General features: G+C 36.1%; 1 protein-coding gene across 1 annotated transcript in view; it reads right to left on the bottom strand.

Annotated features, from left to right (window-relative positions):
- spg (dedicator of cytokinesis spg) overlaps positions 1-21,193 on the bottom strand; it is a 288,431-nt gene that overhangs the window by 244,843 nt on the left and 22,395 nt on the right. Inside the window, exon 2 of the mRNA XM_075380362.1 lies at positions 9,280-9,363. Coding sequence (XP_075236477.1) covers positions 9,280-9,363 — 84 coding nt within the window. The remainder of the gene's footprint in view (positions 1-9,279; positions 9,364-21,193) is intronic.

Raw genomic sequence — 21,193 nt, forward strand, 5'->3', positions numbered from 1 at the left:
GTGTAATATTTATGAAAAAGGGGAATTTCCGTCAGACTTCAAAAAAAGTGTTATAGTAATGATACCAAAGAAAGCAGGGGCAGATAAATGTGAAGAATACAGAACAATTAGTTTAACTAGTCATGCATCAAAAATCTTAACTAGAATTCCGTACAGAAGAATTGAGAGGAGAGTGGAGGAAGTGTTAGGAGAAGACCGATTTGGTTTCAGGAAAAGTATAGGGACAAGGGAAGCAATTTTAGGCCTCAGATTAATAGTAGAAGGAAGATTAAAGAAAAACAAACCGACATACTTGGCATTTATAGACCTAGGAAAGGCATTCGACAACGTAGACTGGAATAAAATGTTCAGCATTTTAAAAAAATTAGGGTTCAAATACAGAGATAGAAGAACAATTGCTAACATGTACAGGAACCAAACAGCAACAGTAGGAATTGAAGAACATAAGAAAGAAGCCGTAATAAGAAAGGGAGTCCGACAAGGATGTTCCCTATCTCCGTTACTTTTTAATCTTTACATGGAACTAGCAGTTAATGATGTTAAAGAACAATTTAGATTCGGAGTAACAGTACAAGGTGAAAAGATAAAGATGCTACGATTTGCCGATGATATAGTAATTTTAGCCGAGAGTAAAAAGGATTTAGAAGAAACAATGAACGGCATAGATGAAGTCCTACGCAAGAACTATCGCATGAAAATAAACAAGAACAAAACAAAAGTAATGAAATGTGGTAGAAATAACAAAGATGGACCGCTGAATGTGAAAACAGGAGGAGAAAAGATTACGGAGGTAGAAGAATTTTGTTATTTGGGAAGTAGAATTACTAAAGATGGACGAAGCAGGAGCGATATAAAATGCCGAATAGCACAAGCTAAACGAGCCTTCAGTAAGAAATATAATTTGTTTACATCAAAAATGAATTTAAATGTCAGGAAAAGATTTTTGAAAGTGTATGTTTGGAGTGTCGCTTTATATGGAAGTGAAACTTGGACGATCGGAGTATCTGAGAAGAAAAGATTAGAAGCTTTTGAAATGCGGTGCTATAGGAGAATGTTAAAAATCAGACGGGTGGATAAAGCGACAAATGAAGAGGTATTGCGGCAAATAGATGAAGAAAGAAGCATTTGGAAAAATATAGTTAAAAGAAGAGACAGACTTATAGGCCACATACTAAGGCATCCTGGAATAGTCGCTTTAATATTGGAAGGGCAGGTAGAAGGGAAAAATTGTGTAGGCAGGTCACGTTTGGAATATGTAAAACAAATTGTTAGGGATGTAGGATGTAGAGGGTATACTGAAATGAAACGACTAGATAGGGAATCTTGGAGAGCTGCATCAAACCAGTCAAATGACTGAAGACAATAAAAAAAATGTTGAAACCGCATTGTAAGATAGTTGAGAAATAGAAAAAAAGTTACTGGGAGAAGAAGGGTATTGTGATTTACAAGCTGAAGGAAAACAAATGAAACTGTTGTTGCCGGATGATACTAAGTTTGAAAAAAAGGAGCGCATTATATAACTGCATAAGAATCTGAGAGTCAAATTTATGACAAAATGAAGAAAGTAATGCGTGCAATTTTAACTAAAAACTGTCGTTCATCAAATTTTCAAAACGGCTGAGGAAATCATTGAAATGTTTCGTAAAAATGAAAACCTGAAAAAAGCAATATTTTTTAAACAAAAATTTTAACGCGAGTACTTCTCTGGTTTTTCATACAGGATAGAAAATCCCATCTTAATTTTAAAACGGTTTTAATTTTCATCTAGTTTTACTGGTATAACCCCCACATACAGAGTGTCCATAAAGTCTTTCCACAATTACAAAAATTTATTGCATAAAAAACCATTACATTTACAGTTGAGCGGTTTATAGCAAAAGAAAGTAAAAATTATCAAGTTTTTAATATCGGTTTGCTGCAGAGACAGAGTAAAAGGCATTGTAATCAATTTTTTATAAAATGCCATCGATCCAGGAGAAAGCACAACGTGTGTTGTGGTATCACAAGTCGGAATCACCGATTACTGTATAGCAAAATTTTACAAGGGAATATGGACAACCAGCACCTGATAGCAAGATTATCGTTGTGCGGTATGCAAAATTTAAGGAGAATGGAAGTGCAGTCGACCTTCTGCAAACAGAGCGGCCATTCGTTAGCGAAGAGAAGGCTGAAGTTTTGCGGCAAGCATTTCTATATAGCCTTTCAAAATCTATCTGACATGCATCTCGTGAACTAGGGATTACCCGGTCAACAGTAAACAGAATTTTACACAACAAACTAAGGTTGCACGCATATAAAGTTCAGATATTGTAACATCTACAGCCAGACGACAGCCCTTGTCGTGCTGCCTTTGCGACTGAGATTTTGCGACGGATTGATAACAACAATTACCTGCAGCGACTGTATTTTTCAGACAAGGCTAAGAGTAAACAGGCATAATGTGAGAGTATGCGGGTCAATAAATCTGTACTTTACCGGGGAAAAAATTAGAGATTCCTGTAAAGTGAATGTGCGGTGCGGTTTGATGCGCAACAGAGTCATCGGTCCCTTCTTTTTCATCAAGCAATCTAACATTTATCCGGATATGCTATACCTCAACTAAATGATTTGCAACCTACAGCGATTTTCCAGCAGGATGATGCACCACCGCATCGGGGATGACAGATGGATCGGGCGTAACAGTCTCATTCCCTGGCCATCACGTTCGCCAGACATAACTACTTTAGATGTTGACAAACACATGCGAAACCGATTATCAGTTGGACATTCTACGAACAACAAAAGGAGTACATGTTGAAGTTTACCGACACGGTAAAAAAAACTTGATAATTTTTTATTTCTTACAATTTTTCTTTGATAATTTTTTATTTCTACCGCCTACAATAACTAGGGAAGAAAAATTCTACATGAAAGCTAAAAAATAAATATTTTCTTATGTACATTATAATCATATTTCAAAACCGGACCGGTAAATTCTGGGCAAATTCAACTCGCATGAAACTGAACAGGAGTTGACAGCTACACGGCGTAGGTTAATTTTTAAGTTATTTATTCACAGATCATATGGATGGAAGTTTAAGTGGTTGAACACACATAACTAATCTACAATAAAAAAATATAGTCCATTACTATTATTATCTTTTATGACTCTAGTCAGTCCTGTTTGGGCCTTGCAATCCTCCCAGTACTTTTCATAAGTTCCGATCTTTGTTTGTGTTGCAAGTTTTTTTTCTTGATTTTCATGTTTAATTTTATCTTACCTGTGGTGTCTTCTGGTGTGAGGCCAATTTCCTTCAGATCCTCTCTTATTTCTCTGATCCATCTGCATCCTGTCTTGGTGTTTTTTCGAATTAAGACTGTACATAGTAGCTGTTTCAGAAAATTCTTGCATCCTCACAATACGTTCAAAGGATCCTAGTCTCCTCTTACGTACGGTATCGGTGATGGGTTCTAACGCTTTGTGCAAAACTTTGTTCGGCATAATCCACCACTGTCTGTCTTTCTGGTATTTTTTATCGATGCAAGTTCCTCCAATTCTTCTTTTAATTTTCTGGAGTAAGTCTGTCTTTAATTGTTCATTCTGGCGGAAGTGGTTTCTGGTTTTATAACTACGTTACAGCGTCTTATTTTTATCGATAGGCTATATCTTTATTGTAAATATATCGGGTTAATTTTTGAGCTTTGGCTAGTTTGTTTCTTCTTATTTGGATTGAAGTTTATTCATTTAGGTCGTTTATTATTTCTCCGAGGTATTTAAATCGAATTACTATTTTGATTCTTTTTTTTTTGTTTAACTTCTGGGACCACTGTTAGGTACTGCTTCCGAGGAGAATGAGATTAATGATTTGTATTGTGCGTGTGAAAATGTCATGCCTGACTGGGATGTGAACCCAGGACCTCCAGCTGAAAGGCCAAGAGGCTAACACTTGTGCCACAGAGGCCGGCACTATTTTCATTTTATTACAGTTTATGTTTACTTCTTTTAATCGTGTTAGTTTTCGGGGCATAATTTCCATCTTTTTGAATAATATTTCAAGCCAAGTTTTATACACGGTTCGTTATTATACGCAGAATATTTTTTCGTAGTTCATATTCTGAAGTTTTTCACAATATAGATGAGAATTGACTTTATAATTGTGATCGGTCGGTTTTTTCTATCTTTTAATTATTATGACTTCAATCGTGATAATTTATTATAATTAAAATTTGTTTTTAAATAGAATCAACGTCTTTGGTTATTAAACGCTAAGAAAATATTAAAAACACAATAGGAAATTCACACAGCATCGTCTACTTTCAGTGATCTAAAGAAACCGGTTGGTGAACTGTTATTTCAACCGTTGACATTTTTCATAATCAGGTTGTAAGGAAATAATTTAACACGTTACTCAAGTACTCCGTGATACTTCTGATCAGAGGAAATGTTGGGTTATAAGAGGGACGTTCAGTAATTTAGGAGACAAATTGACATAGAGAAAAAACGGTTTGTTGAAAGACAATGAAATTTTTTGAGAGTCAAGTCGGGAACCTTGGGAACACATTTAATCAGCTGTTCGATCATAATTAATCCAAACGTTACCTCTTTTGTTGATTTCAGAATGTCAGCTCCGCTTGAAACATGTTCACTGGAAGAGCAACGTTCAGCATTAAGATTTTTGCTATCAGAAGCTGTAAAACCGGTGGAAATTTACTCAAGAATGTTGAAACAGTACGGTGAAAAGTGTTTAAACTGCGGTAACATGTATAGCGGGTGGAACGGTTTAATTCCGGTAGTACAAGCGCGACTGATCTCCACCGCTCTGGAAGACCGACTGAAGTTTTGACTACTGTGCTATAAAGTCACATAAATGATCTTATTTGTGAAGACAGGCCGATCAAAATTTCCCAAATTGCTTGTTTGTGTAATGTTAGCGTTGAAACCAAGCATTCAACCGTTCATGACGTGCTGAATTATTGCAAACCACGGTCGAGATGAGTATCAAGACGGTTAACTAAAGTCCATAAATACACTCAAAGATATGCTCAAGAAGTTGGATTGGCAGGTGTTGCCAAAACCTCCTTACCTGACCTTGCCCTGTCTGATTTTCATTTTTTCAGCCCGCTCAAAGACTTTTTACATGGCAAGTAGTTGACAAGCGGTAAAAAAAAAAAACAAAAAAAAAAAAGACTCCTTACTGAGGGAATCACAAAGCTTACAGAACAGTGGGACAAGTGTCTAAATGTTGCTGGAGACTATGTCGAAAAGTAGCGTAAGTTTCGTTGTCATTAAATAAATCATTTTTTCTCTACATCAATTTGTCTGATTAATTATTGAACACCCCGTGTATGTTATTTTAATGAGGAAGTATTTTTCAGAAAATCAATTAAAAAAAAAAAATTACAACTCGTAAGATTTATCATTTGTAAATTACAGTTGTGAAGATTTGTGCAGGAGCTCTAGATTCCTCTTGATGAATCGTTAATTCTAAAAAACTATTTCAGACCGTGCAAGTAATAAAATTAATCAACCCTACTTCTATTTTTTTTTTTTTTAATAACACAGTCTTTTGTGAAATTTTAATAAAGAATTTGTCTATAATAATTCTTATATTCTGAATTTCATTTAAAATAAGTATTACCGGTTAAAAAAGAAAATTTATGAAAAACAATGCAAATAATATAAGATTTCGCAGAACTTAGTTTTTGAAACAAAATTTAAAGCCAGAAGATAATATCAAAAGATAATTGCAAAAAAAATATAAATTACTAGATATCAGGATAAATACAGTAATCTATTCCATAATAACAATTAAAAAAAAAAAAAAGAAGTATTCGAGGTATGAAAAAACAAGCATCCACCTAATGAAACAGACAGTTACAAAAGTACGTAAGATTTCATCATCAAAGCAATATTTTTATTAAATAATCCTCTAGTAAGAAATACGTGTTACATACTAGTTTAAATTCACATTTTACAGAGAAGAGAAATAAAAGAAAGTAAAATTTATAATAATAGTAACAGAAAATATAAGTATTGATCGTACACATTACCAGTCAAGGGTGCTCCTATAGCCTGAAGGGGTAGGTTCATGCCGTTTGCTATTCAAATTTTTTATTAATTTCTTACCGACTCATTTTTTCTCAAATTTAAATGAATTTAGTTATTTATAATTAATGAAATCTGTTACGCATTAGAATAGTTTAAAAAAGACCTAATGTTTTTTCCTCCAGCAAGATTTTCATTTTGACCGTACAGCACAAGCGTATAATGGTTTCTGTTTCGATTCACAGCAAACGTGTTTGCTTTTTTTATATAAAACTTTTTAAAAAAACCGACAAAATAATGAATAAATTGAATTTTAGAGTTGAAATTTAATAATTTAAAATTTAACACTTCATAAAACCTTTCGAAAACACTTTACGAAAAATTGATTTTACACATAAAACTAAATTATTATTTTCTTTCTTAAATAACCACTATCATTATGTATTGAGAAAATACCGGGTAAAAAATATTGAATTTCTTAAAATATGATAATCAAGTAAAAAAATAAATATTGATCGGACAAAAAAATAACATTTATAACTACAGACTTCAATGAAATAAGTAGACTTATTTCTAACCGTGTTTATAGAATAAAAGTAAAAAGTAGAAACCACAGTCGGCCAAAAAAATATTGAAAGAACAAATTTGGGACAAAAACAGTCTAAACAACTGAAATCTCCAGATCAGAATGCGTGTCACTCTTGATTACGATCATCTATAATTATTTTGGTAAACGGTTTTATAAATTTTTTATACTTCTATAAATGCTACGTTTGAAGGATTTCCTAAGCATTGTTTGTTTGTTAATTAATATTTATTGCTTTTTAATTAATTAATTTTTACATAGTAATTACTGTTGAAAGTTAAACAATTAAATGGTCTAAAGTTTTAAAGTTTAAGTAAATTTTTTGTAAATCGGTTTCCGAGTTTTCTTACTATTAAGCATACCTCCTTCTTTATACATAAAAAGTCATATAAAAAAGCAAACCGAGTGACTCAACTCGCTCATGGATAAATGGTTAAATTGTCATTCATCTAAGGAGATATCTGGAACGTTTGAGACATCAACTTACAATTCAGAGTGCAAAACAGAAAAAAATTGATTTTATCGTTTTTAATATTTAAATTTTCTAATATCTTTTTCTAGCCGGCTTTGAAAAAGGCAAAAGTTTTCAATTCATCAAATACAAAGTATTATTGTAAAATAATAAATAGGGCTTTAAACAGTTGTAACTTTAGAACAAAAATCACCAAGATATGACAAAATGAAGAGAGACTGTCCAAGTTTTTGATATGTAAACAAGTTTCAGCGCTAGGTTAATAGCCCTATAAAGCTTGTCAGCACCGTAAAGAAACGTTCAATTTGTTTTGTAGCTTACTAAGTCGAGCAGGTTACACTTGTCAGGCGTGAATAATGTCATATGCATAATGAAGCGCCGATTCAAAAACAAACAAAAAATTGTTAATAGGCTAAACAACTCGGAGAAACGGGCAGTCTACTGGAGTAAATCACATTCAGGACAACCATCAGCGTCTGACAAGACCTTTGAAGCCGTTTGAACAAGTTATTTGCGTAGAATTAAAGAGTCAGGGTGAAAGTGTCTGTATAGCTAGGCATTCCAGAAACTACTGTTCGTAACACTTTTAGTAAAACGACTACGTTACTAATTATAGATTCAAGCGTTACATGGAATTTATCTACCCGACAAAAATTAAACTATCTTAATTTCACAACAGATATTCTGAACGGGTTAGATCATAATGGAAAGTTTTTAGTAGAGTTTATGTTTCAGAGATGAAGCTAGATTTTATGTTTCGGCTCGTACGCATCGTATAATATTTGAATATCGGGTACTGAATCTCTTCGTATCATTATGAAACATCAATGTGAAATCAAAAAAAATTTTCGTGCGGTGCACAATCACATGAGACAAGAGTTATCGATCCTTCTTGTTCGCTAAATTAATTATAACGGGAAAGAATTTTCTGGCTATTTTATAGGGTTGGAGTATCCCGAAAACTTTAAAATTCCATTTTTCAGTTAGACGGAGTTCCTCCACATTTTGTCACATATGTGTGGGATTACCTAAACAAAACATTTTTTCAGTAACGGGTTAGACAAGAGGGGTGGATAGCCGCCTGCCTGTATGGTTTCCAGATCTTATACCTATAGATTATTTTCGGGGTTATGTAGAGACGCAAGTTTCTCTGTTCAAATAAAGAAATTTGGATCGTATAAAGGAATGGATTAACCACAGCTGTTTTGTATATTAAATCAGATTCTCATTACCATATGGAGCAAGAAACTAATACCGTCTTATTATCTGCAGGGCAGCTAAAGGAGCTGGTATCAAAATCTGCTGAATAGGTAAAATTCTTGGAGGGTTCCTCTTCATTTCAACAAGTCTTTGTCAAGCTTTGTTCCAAAACTAATACTTTGAAACCCACCATAATTTTATGAATACATTATATATATATAAAATTTGAACGGTTAAATTTTTTAATAATCACTAATTGAAGTTATTTTTTTATTTGTTTTGTCACAATTACTCATAGTGGATTTTTATACCATAATGATATAAACCTGAACTTTATTCAGATATTTTTTAAGATTTTCATGCAAATATTAAAGAAAATTAGAAAAAAATCTTTTTGAAAAAATAGTAAATAATATTTCAAAGAGCCCTGGCTAAATCTCAGAAGCAGTCTGTTTACAACATAACTTGAGAACAGTTTTGATTCAATAAGAGTAACATTTTTCTTCGTATGACTTTTTAAAAAAATTAAAAATGTACAAAAATGAAGTAAAAAAAAAATGTAAAACCAAATTACAAACACTTCTGTAAAAATATCTGATATTTTTATTATGGCAAGTCAATAATTCAATATTTTATCGATACACAAATTTTATCAAACAATGGATACTGTATTGCTGCATGACAAGCAATATAGTTGAGTAAGTGAAATAATTTACAACAGTAGTTTAACGCACACAAATGTATATGAAATAGGATTCTTCTTATCGTTAGCTCCAGACGGTTTTGACAAGACAATGTTCTTTATAAAAATATAATTGTCAAACTCTACGGCAGAGTAAGTTCAAATCCTAATCGGGTAAGATATTTTTCGATTGCATTTTTTAAAATTCACCCTTCATCTTCATCACAGAAAAAAGTTAAATGTAAGTTGTTGTTGGCTGATAATGGCAATATAAATAAACATTAATACAATAAACGAATAAATTATATACATACCCGTACATTCCTCCAAAATATGAACAGTATCACCGATTTCCAATGGTAATCCATATCTACAATCCCCGCTCCAGTTATAAATGGCTGCAAAATAAAACAAAAAAAAATTAATACGCATATTACAAAACATAAGTATCTAAAATATAAGATCTTCCCACATCGGTAACCAAAAATCTTATCCTTAAGTTTAGATAATGATGGTGTGAAATCCACTTTCACCTGATCGCATTCATAAACAAAACCACCAATGTGAATGCCACGTGTGACATTCCCATTGGTGTACTAGTATCGCTAAGAACTCTCAAGAAAAGAAAACAAAAGACATCTAAACTAAGTCTCAAACAAAAATGAATAGCAAAAATAAGGAACTGAAATCCACTACCCGCCCAAAAGGTAAAGACCTGAGTCTAACATGCAATAACAAAGAATACAAGAACAACAACAAACATAAAAGAAACCCATGAATTCAAAACGGTAACAAAAACTAGAATCAGAAAGCGGTAAAACTCAAGCGGCACCCTAGATTCCCTCAGCAATCCTTTCTTTTGCCAAGTAATTTATTAAGTTCTTCACTATGACCCTTTCGGCCTCGTTTCGATAATTAACACGATCTAACACCGACGCGATAATATCGAACCCGCAAATAATCTCCGTGCACATCGACTCATATTTGGAGCATTCATACAAAACATGATGAATGTCATCCGACTGTTCGCATTGCAGACATATTCCTGAATCCACCAGGCCTAAACTCTGGAGCCTGTCCCTAAAAGCGCTGTGCCCAGAAAGATATGGCTTCATATATTTGTTTGGGTTTACCCAAGAGGCGCCCTGCAAACATCTAGAAAGAAAACATGCGCGCATAACGTCTGCCCTCCGCCACACCTCATCTGGCCTGCCACAAAGCATTGCCGCATTGCCATTTTGTTCAATTTCCCGCATTTTTTCAGAAGTTAACTCACCTAACTTCTTAGCAACATAAGCTGTTGCCTCTGATGCAAGAAAATCTATCGGTTTCACGCTTGGAATCGCCAAGATCGCCTCACGTGAAATCATGCGTTAGCCACCCGCTACCGTTAACGATATTAGGCGTTGCGCCCTCAACAGTATAACCCGATAGCTTTTGAATTTCAGCTTATCCGCCCAAACTGGCGCAGCATATAGCATAATTGCTTTGCAGACGCCCTTATAAAGGATACATATGGTCTCAAAGTTAAGACCAAAGAAAGCACAACAGGCTTTCTCCGTGAAGTACTGAAGGCGCTTCTTAAATTGCATTTTATCATCTAGAAACACCCCGAAGTACTTTGGAGTCGGAACATATTTTATGCGCTGGCCTGCCATCGAAACATGGACTCGCCGACTCACTGCCAAACGGCCTTTGAGGAGCATCATTCATCGTGGTCTTCTCCGGGCTGAACGTAATCTTACGTTGATGACCCGCAGCTCAAGTATCCTGCAAGCCTGACTGGCTCGGAGTTCTATATCCCTCCGCGAGCATCCTTCGATTAGCAGGAGCCTTTCATCAACATAAGGCACCATGCGACACTCGGTGGGCAACCTCAGCCGCAGAAGAGAATCGAACTCCGTCCCGCAAGAAAGAACACAACACGCTGCCCTGGGAACAATCCTTGGGCAGCGTCTTGCCCACCTCATGGCTGCCCTCGCGTAACAGCACATCCCGATCGCTGAAGTAACTTTGCACGACCTGCAATTCACTCACAGTCCATTCTCGTCTTTGCAGTTGATAAATGGCCGAGGGCCACCACCGATTATTAAACGCCCCAGAAATGTCCAGGAAGATTCCTAAAATCGCTAAATGTTTTTAACAAAAATTAGCCTACATTATTTTGCAAAGAAACAAAAAACAATATTTAACAACTCGGTTTGCATAAAAATTTAACAAGAAGATATGTATGATCACAACTTAAACGAAAACTTCATCGCTGTGAGCAAAAGATAAGAACAGAACACCTTATTTTGTACGGAAACAAACATTATTAACATTTATTCGAAAAATATTTTGTCATTATTATTCCAACGTAAGCAAAATACGGTGCAAGGCCGTGATTAATGGCATAGAGCATTTAGTAGCTCCAAGCTGGAATGCAGACTCTGTACAACTAAAACGAAACATAATTTTAAAAGTTGCACCGACATCTTCACATGAACAGTCCAACATCGAGAACCTACATAAACATCGTCTTTATAAAAAAAAGAAGTAATTGTTTGCCATTTTGCGTAAACGAAGTCGAGGACTCGATGCTATTACTCCGATCAGAAGATCCAGGCAAGGAACACACAGATGTATCGCAACCACCGTTTTAGTTTGCCGAGTCGAAGTACCACTTCGAGATAAAACCTTTTTCAGCGAAGGCCGAGATCTCCTTATCTTTACTATTTCATTAAGCCGCTTCCCTTAACTGTTCGAAGTCACTGCCTTTCGGCCCGTATAAATAGTTTTTACACGGATCACAAAACGCATGACGATACAAATCTCCGCTTTTTCTTAACCTACTGAATTCTGGGTATAAGTTTATATTTAATCACCGGTCATTAAACAGAGTCTTTTATACTACACTTGATTTACATTCGTACATATCATCCTCTGAAGTAATACCTTACCGCGGTTCCGCTAAACAAAAAAAGAAAAAAAAAAGAGTCTTCTTAGGTACCATTAAAAACCGATTAATTACCTAATATAAAAAAAAATAAAAATCGTGGTGGTTTGAGAAAAATTCTAAGAAACGGTTAACCTTTAAATTTTCAACGGTTTAACTTTTTGTTAAAATTTCACCGGTTAAAAAAGTAAGTGCAATTTGGTATATCCAAATATAAAAGAATAATTAAGGAATGTTAATGGCCGCTTAAAGCGCACAGCTGCAATATGCTAGGCGATGGGATCGCGCCGCTTTCCGATGCCGGGAAAATATATCGAATATATTTTGGAATTACTTTAACGGTAAAGGGTGGTTACCGTACTATTTCACGGGAGTCGGTCTTGGCGATTGCAAGCGTGAAACCGATAGACTTGATCGCGTCTGAGAAGCAGCAGCGGTATGTTGCTAACAAGTCCGGTGACTTGACTTCGGATAAAGTTCGAGAAATTGAACGACATGGCTGTCAGATGGGATGAGACAGATGGTGGGCGTTATACGTACGATGTCTCTCCAAATGTTGTTCGTTTGCGGGACGCCTCTTGGGTGCACCCTAATAAATATGCGACGCAATTTCTTTCCGGCCAAGGTGCTTTTAGGGACAGCTTGCAGAAATTCGGCCTGGAAGATTCTGGGGTGTTTCCTCGGCGTGGACGATCGGACGACACCTACCGTGTTCGAAGTACGAGTTATAATGCGTACGGAGACCGTATGTCGGCTTGATCTTATCGGGTGGGCGTTGGATCTCCGTGTAAGCCGGAGAAGCCAGGCTGAACGAGCAATAGTGTAGTTTTATAATGTACTTGGCAAAGGAAAGGATTGCTGAGGGGGTCAACAGCCTGTTTGGATTTCTTTTGTATTATATTTTTGTTGATGCTTTGTTTTATAAATTGTTTTTGTCCTTTTGTTTTGCTTCGTTTCAACGTTACTGTGTTGTTATTCTTCCGTGTAATATTTTTACGTTTCGTGTTGTGCGTCGAATCGCTTTTACCTTCTACGGGTAGGTAGTCCGGTTCCTTTGTTTAGTTAGATCTTAAGATTCTGTGAGATGCGTTTTGTTTCGAGTTCGTTAAATAGCAGTACACAGATGGGAATGTCGGTCGTGATATCCTGGCCGAAGCGGACTGGAATATGTCAAAAGCCGAGTTTTCGAAGATGATCTCCAGTAAAGCCCATAAGGGCTCGGAACGGAGGGTGTCTTCCCCTACGGGGGTCAGGATTACTTAAAAAATACTTTATTAATACATAATCTTAATTCGGTAACAAAAATACAATTCTCTGAAATTTTTTGTAATTTTTCCTAAATTTTCCTGATTTTTTCTACAACTTCCTGCCTGTGGGAACCGTAAATAAACAACATCAAGTGTAAGTACTTTCATTTTTCCATGTTTAAAACCCCGCCGTTTTTATGAAGACCCTGTATTTCCGTTAGCGTAGAAACTCTTCGGAAAGCAGTAGCAAATATTAAAAAAAGAAACGATCTACCGTGAAACGTATATAGAGATCACAAATCTGAAATTCTTGACGGTTTAGTTTAATTGTAATGAAGTCGGTATTTTGTCAACAAATACAATTTTTAAAACGTAAATCAATTTACGAACAGGCTGTATAATAGAAACCATCGGGTCGGTCTAGCGGTGAACGCATCTACTCGAATCGGCTGATTTGGAAGTCGAGAGTTCCAGCGTTCAAGTCCTAGTAAAGTCGATTATTTTTACACGGATTTGAATACTAGATCGTGGATACCGGTGTTCTTTGGCGGTCGGGTTTCAATTAACCGCACATCTCAGGAATAGTCGAACTGAGACTGTACAAGACTACACTCATACATATCGTCCTCTGAAGTAATACTTGAACGGTAATTCCCGGAGGCTAAACGGGAAAAAAGGCTGTATAATGGAGGGAAAATAAAACCCGCAAGCAAATAAAGACTTTTAGGTTGAAGTAATAATGTAATAAACGATATTCTAGCGTTTGCAGGTTAGATGTAGCAAATTAAAAAAAAAAACAAAAACATAATGGACTATCAAATACAAATACCGCTTTATCTTCACAGTCGTAAACAATTATAAAGAAATAATAATAATAAATTCACGTCATTAAAAACTGAATCGTAAAATCGACAGAAAAAAGATTCCAATGAATTATCTACGAGACAAGGAGAAAGCTATTAACTGTTTTTTCACAAAGAGATGACACCAGCGGATGCGTAATTTTAAAAATATTAGCGCATTTACGCGCCAGGATATCATCAGAAATGAGATACTGTTTACAACAAACGTCATGAAATTTATTATTATTATTATTATTATGAACCGATTTGTACTTCAAAATTCAGCAGCAAAGATATAATAATAAAATAACATTGTTACGCATTTAATTTGGTTTTTTTCGGGTAAAAATTTTATTATTTTACTCGATTATATAGAACGTGTACTTTTTAAGAAACTCACTTTTGAACTGTAATCCCTAACTCGTACGGTTTTTCTAACCTTTTTTACAATTATTTTACTCTTGCGGGTTATAACTTGGCTTACAATGTACAAAACAATAACGCGGAAAATACTTGAGCGCTAACGAGTTTTTAAAATGATGCTTTTAACTTCGGCTTTTTTTCGAACGGTAGGCTATGTCGATTTAGCTTACGGTGTTTCTATTATCGGTGCTACGTTAAACGTTCAATTACGCTGTTGAATGCGGTCGATATCTAAAAACTTTTATATTTTATTAATTATTCACTTTCAACCGGGTTTTTATTTTCTTTTAAACTAATTTTGTTAAGAAAAAAAAAATCTTTAATCCACGTCTTCCGTTATAAATATGTTTGCTGTTCGCACGATTTCAGCGATCTTCTCTTAAAAAAATTAAATAAAATTAAGCCGATCGGAACGATTATTTACTACTGTACTTATTCGACTTTGAAAAATATCTCTTAGAATTCGTAAAACAAATTAATAAATGACAAAAACGGATTCGTAAATGATCAAACCGATCGAGCGACTGATGATAAAAATGCCGATAAACAGCACCGTATTTAATTATAATATTATCATCTAAACTGACGACAAACGTCGTTCGATTGTAAACAATTTCCGTAAACGGTCGTTAATCAGGAAAAATAAGAAACGTCATTAAAGAGCAAAATATATTCGAATCTGTTTCTCGACCGAACTAATACGAATGACCGACCGATATTCCTGGAAAAAACTAAGTTCATAACCCCGATATTGCATCGGCCTTTTTCTTTACGTAACAAAGTAAAAGAAAATAACAAAACTTTTTTTTACGTTTTATAGCTATTCTTCCGTCACTATAACCGTCGGCCAGATGATGTAAACGGTCCTCGCTTTTGGTCACCGTTAAGGTACGACCTTTTAATTTAATTATCGTTATAAAAAAAACAGTTACTATAATCGGTATCCACCTGTTATTACCGTTTTTAGGCCCGCTCCGAACTTAAGCCTCGCGCAAAAAAGCTAAATTCAAGGAGAATTCTGACTATGAAATTCGATCGGGCCACCGTGGACGGCTTGCGTTAGCAACATAGTCCCTGGAGTGTGAAATAACGTCAAATTTAACTACAGGGGTATAATTAAAAAACGTGACGCAACGTTACGGGAAAATTAGTAAAATACAATAATTGTTGAAAGCGGCCTCCATTACGCGATTCACATAACAAAAACGTTGCGCGCTCTTAAACTCACGTCGTAACCTTTGTTGAAGAACTGCAGCGACACGTCGTTCGATTTAGCTCTGCGATTCGAGAACGGTGTCAGGATGACTTTTCTAAGCGGCATCCTTACGATATCCCTACAAGAGAACGTCAGGAGATGATAAATCAAAGGACCGCAGGGGAGCAGCAACCCCTTCGAAATTACCGATCCGTGAAAGTCATAGTTGTCGGCCGTACGAGTCGTCGCATCGTCCTGCCGGTCCGCACGTATACCGTTTACAAACTGTTGCATCGTCTGTACGTGGCGCTCACCGTTCACCGTGCCTCGAAAAACGTCATGAAGATTCACCTAGGCGACACCGCACACCAAACATCCGCGTTTTGTCCGCGCAGAAGAGACTCGTGCGGCCGATGTGGATTTTCCTACACCGAACGCGTGAATTCTGCGCGTTCACGTATCCGTCGAGGTGGAACCGTACCTCGTCAGACCGAAACCGATCGTGGAGTTCTTCTCCGTCTGACGTTACGCGTGACGTGAACCGCCGACAGAAAACTATACGTTTTCCAGTATCACGCAAATTACGTACGGATGCGTCTTCAAACGCTCGCGCGATGACATCCGGGCACAATCGACGGAGATACCGGAGTTGCTAGATAGGCGTCGCACAGGCTTCTCGGGACGAATATGCGGCTTGCAGATCGATCGACTTTTTCGGTACTGGAACTTTCCGTCGACCGCTTTTGGCTGTATCTACCGCATTTCCTGACTCTTGAAACTTGTCGTACAGCCGCTTCACGGAGGACTTGTTTGGTCCATCCGCACCGTAATTTTCCGAGAAGGTATTCTGATTCTACGCGTAACCGGCACGTCGAATGTATCGGGAGGCGATGGATATTCTCTGCTGCATTATGTAACTCGTTTTTCCTCGATTAAACCGGCGACAAAAGGCAACATTCCTCCGTAAGGTCGTGTCGCTTTGTATAATAAGATTCGGGTTCGCGGTTGTAGCGATAGCCCTTTTTGCTCTATACGATCGTTTCAAATCCGACGCGAACCGCGATCGGTTTGAAACTCGCTAAGGTACTCCGATCGTTCTTTGTAGACGATGGCCTAGACAGAAAGCTCGGATGCGGGTTGACGTACAGTAAACCGAGCGGCTCCAGATCGATCGAAGCGGTTCTGTCTGATTAAGCCGGGTGACTAAACCGGAGTAACAGAGGCCGGGATCGAGTCTGTTTCTTGCAAAAATTCATAGCGCTAAGAAAAACCTTACTTTAAGCGGAATACACCGCTTCGCTCGAGACGCTCGTGAATCGATCCTTTCCGGTTGAAACGGACGGATTAATTCGCTAGCGCCTCGAGCGGTCCTGCGTATCGGAATTCGATCGGCGACTGAGAATACCGTCGATAAAATGTCGAACGGATGTTTAATCCGATTTTGCTCCACGGCCGATAGGTTCATGCAGTTAATCGGAGGATTATCTGAAAACGACATGAAACTCTGCGTTCGTTAAGTTTGGTATTACCGGGGGCCAAAGGAAATCGGAGATAAGCGGGCGGAGTATATAAATGAGCCGCGATTCAGCACCGCAGGTTTAGATGAAAGGTCGATGAAAAGCAATAATTACAGAGGATGTCGTACCGCTGCGATTCCACATGTACGTATCGCTAAGCAGAATTATTCGTTAAACAGCGTATAGCAGACTCGATAGAAATTTTAACCTCGAAAAAATTTACTACAGCAAGTATAATATCGGAACGGGTTCGGAAAAATATGTACGATAAAGGTGTACCCTAGCGGACGTGAACGATCGTTTATTTAATTTGTAAATTAATAAAGAAACGTTTTAAGTTTTTCGCCAATAGCGGTTTTATTTTAAAGGCGTGTAAAAATAAAAAAACGCTAATGCATAGCCATGAAAACCTCTCGGGTACGTTTATCTACCGGCAAAACTAACGGGACTAACGAATTTTAGAATAACCATCAAAATCGCGCTGTAGCTATCACGTATAGTTAGCTAAACCTGTGGGCGCGCAATAAATAAACTTACATAACTCTGTTCCTATTAAAGATAATTAAAAAAGGTACGGATTCGTAAGAAGGAATTCGGCTACAAATTAGTACTTTTCATTTCTGACCGCCCGTTAATCCGGATCTAACGAGACAATTTTGCAAGCTTTTGCAATAAAACGCCTATAACAATAAAGAGATCAGAGAAATGAAAAAGTCAATGTAGAATTCTGTTCTTGAGCTTTACTACCTACTCGTTCCTTACGGGATATCTCTATACCTTATTGAATTGTTTATTTATCGACGATTGAAAATTTTATTTTTTAAAAGCTTGTTACGGTACCTCGGCTAACGCTCAAAACTAATCATTATTAATTCCGTTTTTCAAATATACGACATATTTAATTGTTATTTGTAAGTACTTAAAGACGGCAGAGATGGTTTTTTAAAAAAATACTTTTTTAATGAGTTTTAGGTAGGAAATATTAGTAGACTTCGTAAACACATGAAAATGACGTTATAAAGAAATCGTTAAATTTATGTAACAAACTTCGTTGATTTACGGAAAAATACGTCATTTATCAATATTTAACCTTAGAATTTGATTGTTTTGCATCATTTTGCAATTTTTTTGCCGTTGCTGAAAAAATTGTTTTTTTTTCTTTTCATAAAATAATCTAGTTTTTCCTCAATATTTTGTTTATTTCTAAACCACCAGGTATTACTAAACACAATTTTGCATAAAAAACCTTCCGCTTTATCATTTTAACGAGAAGGTTCCCGATTTCCAAGCCGCTCTACCGTAGCGCGATCTCGGTGCTTATTTTAAAATTCGCTAGCGTCTTTAGTTTTGCCAGTATAAAAAAATACGCGGCAAATTTTTTTACGCAAAGTTTTCTCGGCTATCTACTCGTTTTTTATTTCCGCACGCGATTAAAAATAAAGCCCCTATCGGTGAAAAACTAAAAGTTTTTCCTTATTTTGTTAATAAATAAATTAAATAGTTTTATTCGCTAGGTCGCACTTTTATTCTACTAATTTTCCGAACCCGTTTCAATAATTTATTTGCCATACTATAGGAGAATGTTAAAAATCAGATGGGTGGATAAAGTGACAAATGAGGAGGTATTGCGGCAAATAGATGAAGAAAGAAGCATTTGGAAAAATATAGTTAAAAGAAGAGACAGACTTATAGGCCACATACTAAGGCATCCTGGAATAGTCGCTTTAATATTGGAAGGACAGGTAGAAGGGAAAAATTGTGTAGGCAGGCCACGTTTGGAATACGTAAAACAAATTGTTAGGGATGTAGGATGTAGAGGGTATACTGAAATGAAACGACTAGCACTAGATAGGGAATCTTGGAGAGCTGCATCAAACCAGTCAAATGACTGAAGACAAAAAAAAAAAAAAAATTTGCCGTACTGAATTTTTTTCAAGTTAAGGCCTTTTTAGAGTCCGAGTCTGTCGACTCGGCTAACAGACGGTTTCAATTTTCACCGGGAATGCCGCGTAAATGATGCGCGATAATGTCTAGACGATATAAACAGATTGTATCACGGGCCGCCGGTGGAAATTACAACCTGCCGCGCGAAACGATGTTTACATTATCTCGACTATTAACGGTAAAATTGAAACGCACGAACCGAGACAACCGCGTGTCGATTTATAGTTACTACCGCTTCGACCGTCAAGTGGTAACAACGAATTATATTTTTTTTTATGCGCGATCCAAACACGACGTGATGATAACAGATATATCTTAATTTTTACTTTTCCACTAAAATCGGGAATAATAATCGTAGTTTAATAATAATAATATTATATTATTTAATTAATCTTAATCAATAATAATAGTAACAGCTTATTTTATATCGAATTCACGTCGGCAACGGAACAGAATAAAAACAATATTCAGGACCAGCGGAAAGAGAGCGTGGCAACGGCACGGTAACTTTGTAGGAAAACGGCGGATAGCAGCATGACGCAACACCATCAGTGAAACTGCCCTTATTATTGTGAATAATTACTTAATTAACGAATAATAAATAAATATATATATATTTTTTTTTTTGACGGGTAAAAGTACCCTAAACAACTTTGAAACTGATCCAGATACGATACTGTAACTCTCACTGCAAGGTACCGATCGACTACTTTACCTTTTGACGATAAATAGAATTTCAACTCCTTGTTAGTGGGTGGGGGGGGGGGGGGTGGCTCAGGGGTTGTAACTCAAATATTTTAAACGGTAACACCGTTTAAAAGATCTTTTTAAAACAAGAAAAATGATATAAACAAAGCGTTTCATATCGGTGTACAGACATTTTAGTTTCAACAAGATGGTGCTCCGTTTCGTTTCCGGTCTTCAGGCGCGTGAAATTCTAGGCCGAAGGGATCAAATAGAACGGTCAGCGAGATCACCCGACTCGTCACCCCCGGATTACTTTCTACGGGGCCGCTTAAAAAGTACTGTTTATCATAATAAGGCCGAATATATCGACGATTTACAAAACGTATTTTGAGAATCCGCAAAAAACCATCGCTAGGGAACATTGAAGAACGCAGTATCACCCTTTTACAACCGACTGGTACACTGTCAAACGACTTAAGGAAGACGTTTCGATAATTTATTAAAACGAAACGCAAGTAAATAAGCGAACGTTACGCTTAATAAATCATTTTCTTTTTAATAAATTTATTTATTTGCTATAACAATTCCTTAAGTTATCGATCCCCAAATTTCAGCCCTTTAATAGCGTAATTAATAATGTATAAAGTCTGATCAGGATAAGGCCAAAAGAAGGTGCGATAACCTCCGCTGAACTCTCCCCTCTCCGAAAATACCTAATCATACTGGGAAAAATCGTAGTAACGTTTGAACCGTTCTTTTACAAAACACGTTTTGAAAAATCATAATTAATCTACGTTTCTATAAAAAAAAAAATCTGACGCGGACACCACGTGACTTCCTTGTAAGCCTATTAGATTACATTTTCAAAAGTACATAAAATGTTTTTTTCGTTAATAACTTCTGCTTTTTTATTGTTATTATTCAATTTATTGTAAAAACTATCTTACAACCGGAAATTAATAATTATTAATAAACCGATATATTTAAGTAAAAACAAACGTTAATAAAAGGGGAAATGAAAAAATGAAGAAAATATTACAAACCAAAAAAAAAAATAATAAACGCGAAGAAAATGTTGCTAACAAAGAAAGAATAAAAATATTAAGAGGATGATGAACATAAAGAGAGAAAAAATTTGAAAACTAGAAAAAGCGTACAGAAATTCAGCTCAGAATTATATCAAACCAAAAGACGATTAAATGACCGGCAATAAAACACAAATAAACGAAACGATGATCAACTCAGACTTAGGGAGAATATTGTCCGACAAAATCACAGTAATGAACTAAAAGTTAAAAAATTTTTGTAATATATCTAAGATCGGGCACGTATGCCTCAGTGTATACGTTGTTCTTGTGAAGGTCTAATTTTCATTCGCTCTATAGTTAACTTTAATGTAGATAAAATTAAACGGAAATTCCAGAATAATTAAAATTTA

Source organism: Lycorma delicatula, chromosome 12, assembly GCF_047948215.1.
Source record: "Lycorma delicatula isolate Av1 chromosome 12, ASM4794821v1, whole genome shotgun sequence".
Taxonomy (NCBI): domain Eukaryota; kingdom Metazoa; phylum Arthropoda; class Insecta; order Hemiptera; family Fulgoridae; genus Lycorma; species Lycorma delicatula.